Source organism: Amia ocellicauda, chromosome 20 (assembly GCF_036373705.1).
Source record: "Amia ocellicauda isolate fAmiCal2 chromosome 20, fAmiCal2.hap1, whole genome shotgun sequence".
Lineage (NCBI taxonomy): Eukaryota > Metazoa > Chordata > Actinopteri > Amiiformes > Amiidae > Amia > Amia ocellicauda.
The window spans coordinates 18,233,649-18,248,725 of NC_089869.1; the positions used below are offsets into that span (position 1 = coordinate 18,233,649).

General features: G+C 37.8%; 1 protein-coding gene across 1 annotated transcript in view; it reads left to right on the forward strand.

Annotated features, from left to right (window-relative positions):
- Positions 1-15,077, forward strand: part of pcdh15b (protocadherin-related 15b) — a 139,122-nt gene that overhangs the window by 71,767 nt on the left and 52,278 nt on the right. Inside the window, exons 15-18 of the mRNA XM_066693290.1 lie at positions 209-288; positions 2,422-2,515; positions 7,555-7,683; positions 12,297-12,602. Coding sequence (XP_066549387.1) covers positions 209-288; positions 2,422-2,515; positions 7,555-7,683; positions 12,297-12,602 — 609 coding nt within the window. The remainder of the gene's footprint in view (positions 1-208; positions 289-2,421; positions 2,516-7,554; positions 7,684-12,296; positions 12,603-15,077) is intronic.

Consider the following 15,077-nt stretch of genomic DNA (forward strand, 5'->3'; position numbering starts at 1 on the left):
CTGACCCAACATATAGTACATGAGTATATAAGCAATACATTTATAGCAATAGAACTATAAGCAATGACTCAAAATTCACCAAATGAGATTCCATTATGATTTGTGTATTTTATATTGTGTGGATCATATTAGTGAATGTGTAAAACCCTTTTGGAATGTGTCACAAACAACAACACATTTGTTCACTTGTTGAATCTTATCTCTTCAGGCAACGGACCGTGAAGGTGATCCTATAACATACAACATCCAAAATGGGGACCCTCAACAAGTGTTCAACCTCACACAAAGGTAAGATCTTAAATAAGTGTACTAGCCTTGCTGACTTAGCAAAGCCAAGGTCAGCAGATCATTTAAATGTAATGCCCCGGGAGACACATAACAGGTGTAGCAATCATGGTATTAATTAATCAACACTATAAATTAGTTTGATACATTCACCTTAAGGGTGATCTTCCTTCCTGTACTAAAACTATATTCAATACAGATAAAAAAAATACTTATGGGAATTAAAATTGGTATTGTGCTACTTACAGTGGTTCACCCTCCTTGGACTTTCCCAGATGTCATTGTGTTACAACATGATATCAGAATGGATTTAATCAGGAGTTTTTATACTGATCAACACAGAAAATGTCTATAATGTCAAAATGAAAAATATAATCTGCAAATTATCTGATTACATTAAATATTAATCTGCAAACAAGATCAGCATGTTTTATATAGGCTCAATTAATAGAACCAAATGGCATTTGACAGAAGTAGCTAATGGGTTGCATATCTTGCGAAGATGAATCCATATTTTTACCCCTTAACGCTGTTAATTCAGCACTGAGTGGCATAGGTACAAACGTCCTTGCTGCATCCCTGTGTTCAGGTTCAGGTGGTTTATATTACATCTCATAGCAGATGATCGAGGTCACACTTTTAGTGGTGTTATGAAATGGAGACGGTCTGTGGAAAGTCAAGAACAGATATGCGTCGGGCTACAAACATCAATTTGCATGGAGATTCGTCCCCATTACATTAGCCCCCGTGGTGGTCTGTATAATCGGTGGCAATGAAACTTCCTCTGATTTGAATTAGTTTTTCTCTGTCGTTTTTTCAGGAGCTTGGGGGTTTTCCATTTTAGATAAAAAGTTCCCTTCAGTGAATGTAATGAATAATTAAAGATTAATAAATGAATAAAACTAAACAAAAAAGTAATTTTTCAGAAGTAAAAAACAAATATCGAAACTTATTGTCTGTTGTTGTTTGCTGGCAGCACAGTTTTGTCAGTGTTAGTGTTGTGCTGACTTTTTATCTTCTTCTTGTGGTCAGAATAGCTGTAGCAATGTGAATCTATTTGGACAAATCTGTTAGATATGGTTAAGAATATATGCGGTTGATCATAAAAGAGTGCTTGTGCTTTAGTATGAAATGAAGATCAAATTAATGATGAATAACTGACTGTTAAAGAACCCCACACCTCACATATTTCGTGTGTTTCTTCAGGATTTGTGACGGCCGTATGAAAATGCTTGAGCTACTTTAGACATTCAGATACAGAAAACAGCGATCAGCGGCCCAGTTGCATCCCAAACCTAGAGAACTGAAAACATATCAAATATTAACACACGAGTGAGGTTTACCTTTCCTAAACCAAGCAAATAAAAAGAAAAGGATGTGCTTTGGGGGGGAAGTATTTAGTTGTTTCCAATACAACTGAAGACTAACTGACAACTTATTTCATACATGCTTTGAGTCCATCCTGGTTATTTTCTTCTTCTTGTTTTAATCTGTGACTGAAAACTAAAGAATCAAATTTCACAAAGACGGTTATTTTAATAAATTGTAAAATATGATCTAAAGGCGAATACAGACCTAGTTGTGTACTTGGGGTGTATTAAAATGCAGAAACGTTATTACAAATATTTCTCACGTGATGATAATGTCAATTTCGATGGCAATGTGAAAAATAAATGGCATATTTTAAGTATCGGTGTAAGCAGTATTTTTTCTTTCAATTCTTAAATAATAAAGAAATCAGATGTAAGTTTTATGCAGGAAGGAACACATCATTAATACATGATTTGGCTTAGAAATTGACTGTCATCAAGTATTGAATATTTAAAAAACTTGATTCTGTAAAATGTCACCGTTGTCTGAACAAAAATAAAGACATCTACGGCTCTGTGTTCTGCTCGTTCTCTTTGAGATTTCTGCTTGTGGTTTATTTCAAATGAAGTATGTCTGTTTTATGACACTTGTTTAATCTGGAAAATGTAAAGATTGACAAGGATTCATTAAACAATATAAAAGAAATAGACGAAACAAACTGTCAGTTGGATGTCAGATTATTTTTATATGTGAAAGTCTTAAACTTCACAGTTGTTTCCACACTGTACTTTCATTGCCTTTTTTTTGTTTTCTCGCTCTTTGCAGTTCAGGGAATCTGGTGTTAGGTAAACCCCTGGACCGAGAGAGTACAGATCGATACATCCTGATTGTTACGGCGTCGGATGGGAGACTTGACGGTGTAAGTGTTTGCTGTTTATGATCATAACTGTCACATACTGTTTCTGCTGTTTACTGCATTCAAATGTGTTCATATTCAGCTGTTCTGCTAAATGATGCTTAAGAGGGTGGAATCTGATGGCTGTTGTGTGTCTGAGCATCATAACAATAGATTAAGCAATTCATATTCAAACTAATCCAGATTAAATGTCCTAAGATTTGTCAGCAAGAAAAGCTCTCTTCTTAAACCGTGGTTATACACAAATACTATACATCACAGCTTCATTGTTTTTGTGTTTTGTTTCTATATCTTGTGTAGAAGGCCTAAACTGAGGATATTTTATTTCATACAATACCAGGATAAAAAGGCAAGATTTGAAACGACTTGATACAGATTGCTATTAGGTGAACTGTGATAAACAAGAATGATCAACATTTCCACCCAAAGAGTTATACATCAAATACAGACAAATACTAAATAAGTTAGTCTGACGGCTACATTTTGACTTTGCAAAATTAATAAAAGTTTCCATCTCCTTCCAAGTACAAATAACTGAATAAAAATTATTTAAGAATCCACATTAATTGTCATAATTCCCAAAGGGTTTTTGCTCCTGAAAAGTCGACTGCTTTTTCCAGGTAGAGAGAACCTCTGTTCGTGTTCCTTTTGAAAGTGAAATGAAACAACAAAGGATCCTTTAAAACTCCCTCGGCTCATGTGTAACTTCTCTCTCTGTAGTTTACCAGCCTCGACAGCCGCTTTCACTTTCATAACATGAGGAACAAAGTTTAAAATGAGCAAAAACGCGTGGAGAAAATATCACCCTTACAGCACACTCTTTGCTGTGGGTAGAGCACAGGAAAATTGGCCATACCCTCCTACAGAAAGGTTCAAATGAAAAACTGTTCCTAAATTGTAAGACAGGCTGGTCCTGTAGTAGCAGGTCTCTGGAGCTCGATGACTTCTGTCTGTCCTCTGTGCTCCGGTTCGCCACGGTGTTGCGCTGATGAACCCGTGGCCGGCCGAGATTGCTCTTATGTGCCGAAGACCAATTAATGTGTCTCGGCAGGAGCTGCCACTGGGGAATCTCACATTTCGATCCTCTTCATCCTCCCCCCAGCAGGAGTCACTGCGGGAGTGATATATGAATCGCATTCATTAGCAGATCAGGGGTGATGTGTAATTAAAATGTAATTAATGTAACAGTAAGTACCAGACCCTGGGGAAAAGGGAGCCACCTATTTCCATGACCTAATTGTAAAAGACTCAATCTTTCTTTCACGGCTGAGGGAAAAGAAGAAACGCATACGATGTAGCCTCTTTCGAGTTGTACTAATAATATCACAAATTAGGACATTGTGCAAGTTGCACTATTTAAATAATAATAGTTGATGCTTTTATTTTTATAGGTTTTTTTTTTGGCATCTTGATTTTGAATTATTTATTGACACAATCCAACTTCTTTGCATGAAGCATGTAGTACATTATTTAGCTTTTATTTACCAAGGTAGTTTTATATAATTGGGTCTTTTCAAGGTTGATAAAAGGCATAGCTTTCATCCCACTAAAGACATTACTCAGAATACAGCCAAGCCACACTAATCCACCATTATAAGTTGGCTGTCAACTGCCCATGTGGAATTGCAAAAAAAAGAAGAATAGGAAAAAGAAAACGGAAAACTTTTATTTGAAAGAGCATTTATTGTGTAATGAGGTATTTATTCACTGTGAATTGCATTGGACATAATTTACTGAATCCATGCTGTACGTTAGTCTGTAAATACATTATCCCTAAAATGTGTATGTATATTGTGTTTGTTGTTGTTGATATTATTATTTAAAAAAATATGATTAACAATAATGTAGTTCTGAATGTTGTTTATTGCAGCCGCAGGATCTGTTTTCTCACATCTGTCATTTTGTTGAAATTTAAAGCACCACTTACAACAGATTTATTTTATCCCCTGTCAAGCATCCATTAAAAAAGAAGGATGTAAGAAAACTATCTAAAGTCTCAGAGCAAAGATGTTGGGAACAAATGCACCTGCTGTTTGTCCACGTATCATATATCATATATTCTGATTTTGAAGACTGTGTCCTTGTACTTGATAATGACAGTTAATTTATACTAAATCCTATAAGTGTGACTTGCAAACAGTTCCAATGCCAGCAGGAATATTTCATTTCATTCTGTGGTCGCTGCAGTAGATATGTTAAATGTTTAGCCTTGCTTTGTGTGGACGACACGTACAATGGTAGCACAAAGGTCAATGTTACAGAGGCATTAAGAATATTTTAATGATCTAAATTCCACGAAGGGTTGAAATTGCAGGACATTGTTTTATGGTTAAGGTATTTTAATTAGCAAATCTAAAGCAATGTCTGCTACTGTTTATTTCCCAGTTAATCAAATTACGATGGTTTCAGTTTTTCGTGTTACCTTGTAAGACTAACACTGTGTCAGTTAATTGAGCATATGCAGTTTACAAGGTAGATGAATGGAAACATTCCCCCTTTTTAAATCTGTTTTTTTTTTTTTACCAAATGCTCATTCTGCATAATTACTACAACTCATTAATCAGCATCACAATGACAGGCATTGACAGAGTAGAATGTTCTGCTTTGATACTGATGGCCTAAAATGGACCCTAATTGGCTTCAAAGGAGGAAAATCTATAATGTTTGTGGAACGGTGAAAGTTAATCCCCATTCTCTACCCAAGGACTATCATGTTCAGCCACAGATGCATCTTGTACATTGAAATCCTACCTGACAGACACCTTCTAAATAGCAAATTGCTGAAAATATCAATCAGGAAGTCCTGCTGTGCTTATTAACAACTGTCATGGTGGTAGTTAATATGTAGTTTGACTTATACTGTTAAATAATTTACATAAGCCCAGCTGTTAAAATATAGCTCAACTCTGCTTTTGAACCACAGACCTGGCGTGTGCTATTGTGAAGAAACACAATCTACAGTAGCTATGTTTGTCGTTCCATATTCATGGGCGATCGGAAAGGCGTGGATAAATACACGCTAAAGACCAAAGCGGTGATTAGGAGGCATTACAGCCACAAGGCTCTAATGCACAGAAAGCTTTCAAGTTGAGATGAAGGCTACACCAGAAGTCCTGCTTTTCCTTTTCTCTTGAATACCTACAGGCCCAGTTGTGTATCGCCATGCTTTCTCACACATTCTTCACAGAATGATCTTGAGGGAGCAGCGTTCCAGACCTGTGTGAATTCCTAGCTTTTCAAATTGATAGTGTCCTATTTCACAGAGTACGGTCATTTTAGTATGCTAAATACGTACCACCCGCCACAGTTTCTGCCAAGACTCAGAATGCACACAACAAACTTTTTTGCCGCCACTCACACATCTCTTATCACTGACTGTTCCCTCTTTCTGTCACTGACTCGAAGGTTTATCCAGGACAGAAAAGGGTGTCTGGTTTGGAATAACTAACGTTAAACATTGAATTCAAAAACGTTTTTTCTAAAATGTCTACTCTGCTTTATTAATTCGATTGATACCTCATTTACAACTGAGAAACTATCCAGTAAAAGTTGTGAGATTTTACCAATTAATCCTCTAAAAGAACAGGACAAAAATCATGCGTCTTACTTTATTTTAATGTACAATAAGAACATAGGGATTGAGTACACACAAGTACAACTTAAAAAAAACCCGAATCTATGTTTAATTAAAAACAACATTTAATGATGGATTGATGTAATTGTACTCAGGTTGGCAATGATCAATTCTGCATTAACTGTTTTGCCTTCATTTGCATTCACTTTCAGTGTTTCTACTGCTAACTGAAAAAGCAAGAATGGAGGATATTAAAAGTCATTTCACAGCAAAAACAGTGATATATACTATTATTATTCTTGTTTATAATTGATATCCACATAGTCCCTAAATGGGATATTTGTTTGCTCTTCCTCTCTCAATTCTCGGTAGACAACCATAGTGCACAGGGGTTGTGTCTTAGGGTTGTAAGGCACGTGGTGCACACCGCAAATTGTCCTTGAATTCATGTAGTATGACTCCTAAAATATTTGAAACAGAAAAAAAGTATTATGGTATGTTGAAAAAAAAAAGTGACTTTCCTAACAGTGAACCCCTGACAGACACAACGGTCGGCATCTCTGTCACAAATGTTCAGTAGATGTTACCTGAATGTTTCACTTTTATTTTGAAGAGCTTGTCTGGTAAATATACTACAAAAAACAACAACAAACAAACTCAACTTTATTAAGGATATTGACCTTGGCAATTGCTGCGTGCATAAATAGGACAACACTTTACAATCAGTGATTGTTATGTGCAGCTAAATTACACAGTAGGAACAATAATTAATGTTTACTGAACTGAGCACTTTCAATTTTCATGGTTTGATTTTCCACTTGTTGTAAAGTGTTACTAAATAATGGGGTTATTTTATTATTTAAGAGATGTGCTTACTTGTATAGAACTGGCATATGCAAACCTCTTTTAAAAAACAATCTGCCCTGTGTTTTTAGATTCGTGATACAGTGAGAGAGAGCAATGGTTTCAGATGTGTGTTAATTAATTCAGTTTTTTTGACTACTGCATTCAGTCTGTCTGCTCACATTCTGTTCAATGACTGTTTAATGTGAATGTCAAACTAGCACATTTATATAACTTATACAAATGCACAAAACACTGTATTGTGAAAGTAAACAGTTATTTGAATGTTTGTAAGTATACAGCAGGGTTGTTTTCAAAAGCTTGGTGAGCTGATTTGAACTACATCAGCTCACTTATCCTCTTAAAATTATGTATGTTTTGCTAAAAATAAAAAAATGGCAATTTGTCCAATGCATGAAAATGTAGTTTATGCATTACTACTTGAGATTCCCAGCAAAACGCAATTGTCCCTTTTCTCCATATTATTATTAATGTAAATGTAATCAAAAACTGTTGCCAGGTTTTGAAAACCAGCCATTATGTCACTTCTCCTTCCTGTCGTTAGTCCTGCACAATTTTCTAACCAGGAATCTAATGGGCAGTTTGTGTGGTTTCTTTATTTCAGACGTCTACCGCTACCGTGAACATAGTTGTCACTGACGTCAACGATAACGACCCCGTCTTTGATCAGTTTCTACCCAAAAACTTCACTGTCCAAGAAGAAGAAGTTAATGCCTTTGTAGGTCAAGTGAAGGTATGTGCTTCTGACAATGACTTCACCCCATGTTGCAGAGTTTGCATCCAGGAGTGCGATTTCCCCGCACTATTCAGGCTCGTGCTAGTCATTAAAATCCTCTTGTTCTATATCACTTCTGGAAAGCCACATTAACCCAGCGTTTAACGAGTTATTGGAAAATCTGGAAAGCAGATGAACCTTGTGTGATACGCTCTGCCGGTTTGAATGCCTTGTTTTTTGTTTATAATTTTCCAATTAAATAAAAGTCATTTAAATAATTTGTCACCTTGAGGGACATCCCATAATGAGTAGTTTTGTTCAGCTCTGTTTAACTGCAAGGAGTTTTAATTAGCGTTTTAGATTAATAGGGCTCTGGTTTGTTAGAAGAAGAATCAGAGGAGAATATCATACATCCAGATGTCTTGAGATTTTACATTTGGTTTTAGTATTTAGTTTTTTTCCACAGGCTAGATGGATGTGTTTAGACATCATTTTACTTTTATTAATATTAAACGACTGATAAAATACATTAGCAGGTATTTTATTTTTATATGTGGAATTGTGTGTTAAGGTTTGTTGCCTGCAAGACATTGAAATTTAAAATCACTCTCAGGACTTTCATGGGAAGTTTCATTGGCTCTATTTAAACACGATTTAGTTAATTTAGTTTGTTAAGTGCTCTAGTGGAATGAGAAACCTAAAAACACTGGGTTCGGGACCCTGGCTGTATAATGCTTCCTACAAAATCCTATCTTGGCTGCGGACTACATACAGTATGGTGCGTAATATCCTTGAGGTTTGCCAGGGAACTGTCATGCTGTCAAACCTGCTTACATTTTTCGAAGGGGGGATATTGGAAATTTTGCAGTTTTGTCACCTGTCCCAATCTCATGGTCATCTGAAGTTAGACAACAAGTTAATCAGCGGTCCCCTGGATGAAAGTGAATGTTCCCAGGGTATCAAGAGTAGTTGCCTGGGTTCTTTAGTATTGGCATATTGATACCTTAATTAGGCTGGTTATCGGTTCTGTTCTGTAGAGATGCATGGCCTGGCGTTGCTCTGAGTGGGCCGGCATTTCCATATAATCAGGGTTGCAGAGTTGTTTTTTGCCTTTAATCAATTATTTATCTATAATTAAGGCAGTTTGTATCATGAGTCAACTTGAAATGTGATCCTGAAGTACAATGGCGTGCTGCCTTTCATCTGAATGGATTAATGGTCTGCTGAATGCATAAAATATTATCTCTTCGATGGCTTATCATTGTATATACTGCCACTATACAAAAACATCTACGGTTTGCTATGCAAGGCAATCACTGTGATTGTATTTGTTTGCATTCATGTCATCAACATGATAAGAGTGGTTTAAAATATGCTTCTTAATTGGGAAACATGTTGAGCATGGTCTTATTATTTCCCTGATAAAGTAATCAACACATCTCTAGTTGGCAGTTTCCCTGCTACGAAGCATTTCATTTTGTTTATCAGCTCAGAAATGCATATTACTGTATTTACAAGACAAGCTGCACGACAAGCATCCACAAATCACTGCCTTCAGATTGTCTGAATGTGCCCTTTCATTGCAAGATCATTATACACGCTGAGGCAAAAAATGTTTATTGCCACCGTGCTGTACAAAGAAGAGAAATGTGTGGTTTTCTTATTAACTGTTTTAATTAACTTTTAATTGATTTTTGAGAAGATAAATTCTTTCATTACAATGTCTCCTGCAAATTCACGGCCTTGTTAAACATCCCTTAAATTGCCTTGATGGCTCTGCTGATAATCATATTTAATGTTGTTTGTTTATTCTTTTTATTGGTATCTAAAGATTTCGCTTGTGCTAAACCAGATTATTTCCCTTTTTTTTTTATTTCAAGTTTTTGTGTGTCCACATATATATGTGTTTGTGTATATCGATTGGTTATTATCATAACCCTGGTTCCCTGAAAAAGAAAGACAGCCATTACCGAATGGGAAGAGCCTTCTGACCTGCCAGTCAGTGAAAACATGTACCAAAGCTGCCCAATAGGGGCTCTATCCCTCGGGGGTCTCCTTCTGGGGGAGCGTGGTCTCCTCTCTGGAGAATGCCTGCAAGGAGGCGGAGAGGGGGAGCAGACTGCAGCCTCGCTGAGGAGGCCCTGGATGAAGATGATCACCGCCTGGCTTGTCATCGCGGATACACTCACAGGGGGGTCTGCGTGGGGCTGAACCTGCAGAAGATCGGCAGGCAGAGCTTCCACTGTGACGGCTTGTTGAGGCTCTTGAAGACGGCGGGGAGTTCCTGGGCTTCTTGCGGCGCGTAGCCTCCGTCTCCTGTCAGTGCTTGTTGTTCAGCACCCAGGCATCGGACAGAGAGGTCATGCCCATTGTCAGAGGGCAAGCTTGCGCTGGCACCCGGAGCACCAGTGAAACACCCCTTTAGGCTTCATCCTGGACAGCAAGAGGTCTGTCCTGATGTCTTCCTCATCCAGACAGTGGTGGTCGATATCGACGGGGATGGTCGAGAAGTCGACAGTGGTGGTCAAGGTCGGCATGTTTGGTCGAGAGTTTCGACAACCTGGTCGAGAGGTCGACAGATGCTGATGTCGAGTGCGGTCGATCGTGTTGATCGCGATGTACCGAACTCCTGCCGGCAGAGATCGAGTCAATGTGTGGATTTCCCCGACCGGGAGATGGGAAGAGAAGCAGGCGGGATGATCATCCGACCGAAACTGCAGGAGACTGCTCCAGCTGGAGTAGGGTAGCTTTCTCACTCTCTCTTTCCTTCACTCGAATCTGTAGGAAAAAATTTAAAGTAATGATCGCACAGCAGATCTCAATGTAGGGAGCAAAGTTGGCCCCGAGCAGGACTCCTGCTGTATACTTACCTCCGAAGAGAAACAAAGCTCCAAGAGTAGCGATAAAACTCAGAAGAGCGCAAGTGGATAGTTATCCAAATAATCTGATTCCGACTTCTCTAACTTTTAATACACACGCAAGCAAACGAGACTAAAAGCAGTATCAGTGGCAAGGTAAAAGAAGAAATGGCAGGCAGCTGCAGTCAGTAGGAGACTTTTCACAATGCCTCAGGGAGACACCCTGCCTGCATGACTGTGATGCATTGATTGTATTAGATTTCTAAATAAACTGGTCTGGATGTCAAGAATGCCAGGCAGTATTACACAGACATGATTTAGACCTGCTCCAACATCACTTGATGATATGTAATGTTATTGTTATGGGAACCCCGCTATTTATCCATTAAAAATGTCTTTCTGTTCCTCAAAGGTGGTATTTCATTACCCATTAATTGTACGTTGTCACCTCCAAAAGGATAGTTTTTCAACCTAGACATGGATGGTTTAATTGCATTTTAAGCAGTCATTGACCTAAGCTTACCTTTTATAAAATAATATTTTTGTTCTAAATTAATTTAAGGTGAAGGGGTCAATCAAACCCTTTAATCTACACTTTTAATATAATTAACTCTGATTTTATACTTTTTCTCTGTTTTTTGCCAAAGGATTCATTTAAGGATCCAGTCTTTCAACATTGCTTTGTGAGGTGATCTCATTTTACCTAAAGTATCATGAAGTCTCATAGAGGTCAATTATTCTCTAAAACCATATACTCTGCGTTAAGATCACAGTTGGTTTAATGCCAGATTACATAAAGAAACATGCTTAAACCCAAAGGGTGAGCACCCCCTCCTTCCAAATCTGTAATTACTGTAAAGAGTAATGTGTGACTGCACTTCAGAAACTATTAGAACAGCACTGAGGTACTCCACTTGCATGCTAATGAGATGTCATATTCGAGAGGGAATTAGAATTTATTAAGTGACTGTGTGCTAGCCTAAAGGATTCTTTACCACTGTTTGTATTTTTATTCCCTCTTTTTGTTTCACCCTCTGTGGGTCTGGTTAAAAAGGAATGACAACCCATTAAATACAAAGAAAATAAAAGTTTAAAATTTGAGATGATCCCTTGTAAGTTCAGTTAAATTAAAAACTGAATTTATTTTAGGACTATAAATAGGACAGTTTAAGTCTTTGTCCTCTTGACCCATTAAGTGGTTAAATGAAAAACCTTCTTTTGACATTTAAACTGCCTTGAATGAAAATGAAAATTTAGTAAACATTATTTCCGGACTCCTAAGCTAATTTTGGAGGGCAACAATGTCATTATCACTTTAGGATTAGTCACGTCAGTCTTACAAGGAAACTACCAATTATCTATCTCTTGAAGATGCTTTTAGTCTTTTTATTAATCAAAATGTAACTAAAGGGCAGTTATGTGTTCCTCCCATGCAAGATCCAAATTTCCTTTGCAAATTACCTGAGCTGTTATAGTCCATTTAAAATGTACTGTACCAGGCATAACCGGATATAAGTAGTGAATCCCAAGTAATTCCTGTCAAATCGTAACCATCAAATAATACAAACATGGAATTTAAAGGCTGCACTTCTGGTGTTTCTAAATGATGCATTGTGTTTATAAAATTTAAAATATGTTGTGGTTTGCTCGTCTGTATGAGCCAGACATTTGTTTTCTGATGGATTCTAGTGGATTTGTGTCAGCGCCCTCCCTTTGCTCTCCCATAACACTTTATTATTGTCATGCGTTTAATACGTTTTTCCTTTGTTTCAGGCAACTGATCCCGACGCGGGGCTTAATGGACAGGTCCGTTACAGATTAGTGAACAATAATGGCATTTTCAGAATTAACGCCAATGGCAGCATTTATACCACTGTGCCTCTGGACCGCGAAACAAGGGGCCAGTACGATCTCATCGTGGAGGCGTCTGACGGGGCCGTAGATCCTCGGCGCACTACCATCACATTATTTGTTGGGGTGCTGGACATTGATGATAACAGCCCAGTCTTTTCTCAGACCTCGTACACCGTGAATGTGCCAGAGAACAGTCCTGTGGGGACGGTCATTCTGTGGCTGGAGGTGAGTTGGGACTGTGCCGCACGTGCGGTGTTTGTTCTCTTGGCACAGTTTTTCTTTTGATCCAATCATCTGTGGTGTTTGCTGTCAGCTAAGAAAGCTTGAGTGATGCAACATTTCTGCTTTCTCTTGTCACGGTCTCCTTGCTTGGACTAAACATGTATGGAGGTAGCATACCATATGATACTATCAGTTAAAGGAGCACCTTCAAGTGTGCATTTATAGTTTTGTGAATACGATGCCTTGCAAAAGTATTCAGACCCTTCCTATGGTTACTATTTTATTCAAAGCTTGAATGCTCAAACTCAGGACTTTTATGGGTAAGATAAGTTAATGTCAGTTAAAAACTAAAGAGAAAAAATATATATGTTGACTGTGTAAATATTCAGACCCACTATTTGGAGGAAGCTTCCTGGGTAAGTCTCTAACAACTTTGCTCACTGGCTTGATGCAATTTTTGACCATTCTTCTTTTCTCAAGCTGTCTAAAGTAAACTGAAGACTAGACTGTACTTTGTTCCATCCATGTATCCTTCAATCCTAATGAGCTTTCCAGTGTCTTCTGAGGAGAAGCATCCCCATAGCATGATGCTGCCGCCACCAGGCTTGACTGCAGAGATGGTGTTGACTGGGAGATGTGCTGTGTTGGTTCTGTGCCAACATTTCCAGTTTGGTACTTAATACATAATTTATCCAGGATCACTCGGTTGCTTTGTTGCAGACTCCATGCAGGCTTTGAGATGCAGACGCTTATTTTTAGTAGTGGCTTCCTTCTTGCCACCCTGCCATACAGGCTAGTTGTGTGAAGTGTTTGATTGTTCTCCCATCTCAGCCATTGAACTCTGTAGCTCTTTCAAAGTAGTCGTTGGCCTCACAGTGGCAGCCCTCACCAGTTTCCTCCTTGCTCGATTACTCAGCTTGGGGGGGATGATCTGATCTAGGCAGTGTCTGGGTGGTACAATGCACCTTCCATTCATTGATGATTCACTAGACTGAGCTCACTGAGATGTCAATATTTGTTGTACCCTTCTCCTGACCTGTGCTTTTCCATTATTTTATTCCTGATTTGCTTTGAAAGCTCCTTGGTCTTCATGCGTGGGCCTTTGTTTAAAATTCACTACCTGACCAAGGAACCTCACAGAGACGGGTGTTTTTTTTGTTAGTCATTTTGTGCACCTGAATTAACTTAGGTTTGCCACACCAGATGGTTTGAATTCTTATGTAATCGTGACTCTTCCATTTATAGTTCATATTATTTATTACATATTTCTTTTTGTTATTGCTTTTTTGAATGCATGGAGTAGGTTGTGTATATATCACATTTATTCCTACTTCAAACTGCTATGACTGCAAACATTAAAGCAGCAAAATGTGAAAACTGTAAGTGGGTCTGAATACTTTCGCAAGGCACTATATATAGATTAATATATCCAATTCAAACTGAACCATGTCTTGTTGGAACAAACTGCTGCTCATTGGATTAACATTGATATAAATTTACCGGATTTTTTTCCTTAACAAATGTGAATCCTTGAGCAATTCCTGAAAAATGTAGTTCTGCTACAGCAGTTCAATTAATATAATCTTCTGTGTTATATTATCAAGAATGTGCGTCTAGTGTATTTGTCTAGGACATATTGGATTACAGTGTTTTAAAGTGATTTAAACATGAACACATTATTTATGAAGCAGATAGTAATATTAAAATTGGTGTCGATCTTAAAGAGAGAGAGATATGTATTAAACTTGTGCAAAGATGGAAAAGCATTCTCATAAGGAAACCTAAAAATAAAGATCAAATCAATTTCTTAAGGAACCTGTTCAATGCAAATGTTATTATTATTGAACGGCCAATGTTTTTGGTGTTTGATGTTATTTATTTCTCTAGACAATTAAATGAGTACACCTGGGACACAGAGAACAATGGAAAGATAATTAATAGTATGTTCAGTGTGACATCTCACTCAGGAGGTATGGTTCAGAGACTGTCTTCTAAACCTCATTCAAATCATTTTACGTAGTGACAACTGAAGTCATCAGTAATAGAGTGAGTCCCAAATGACACCAAGAAAAAACACTTTCAGATGAGGGTAAGATTTCAATGACATTAATAAATGTTCTTGCCTCAGATACTGCTCAGAGGGGTTTTATAAGCACGTATGGTAATTCCCTTGTGCAGCTGCCGTCAGAGTCTAGTACCTGAAAGACTTTGACACCTCTGGATAACTTTCACTTGTGTCTCTGTTTCTGTTTTATTTTAATGTTGTCAGTGAAGTAGGATTTCTCATTGCAGGAGTGATTTAGTTTATAGCTGGGGGTCACAGCTGATGTGGACTTTTAATGAACCTTTTCATTTTGCCAATGGACAGATAATGTCATACCTTGCCATCCAGCATAACTCACTGGTAACCCACACGAAACACAGGTCACGTCCCACAGAAAATGGACTATTGCATTTCCTTTTTGGGTTTTTATTTAA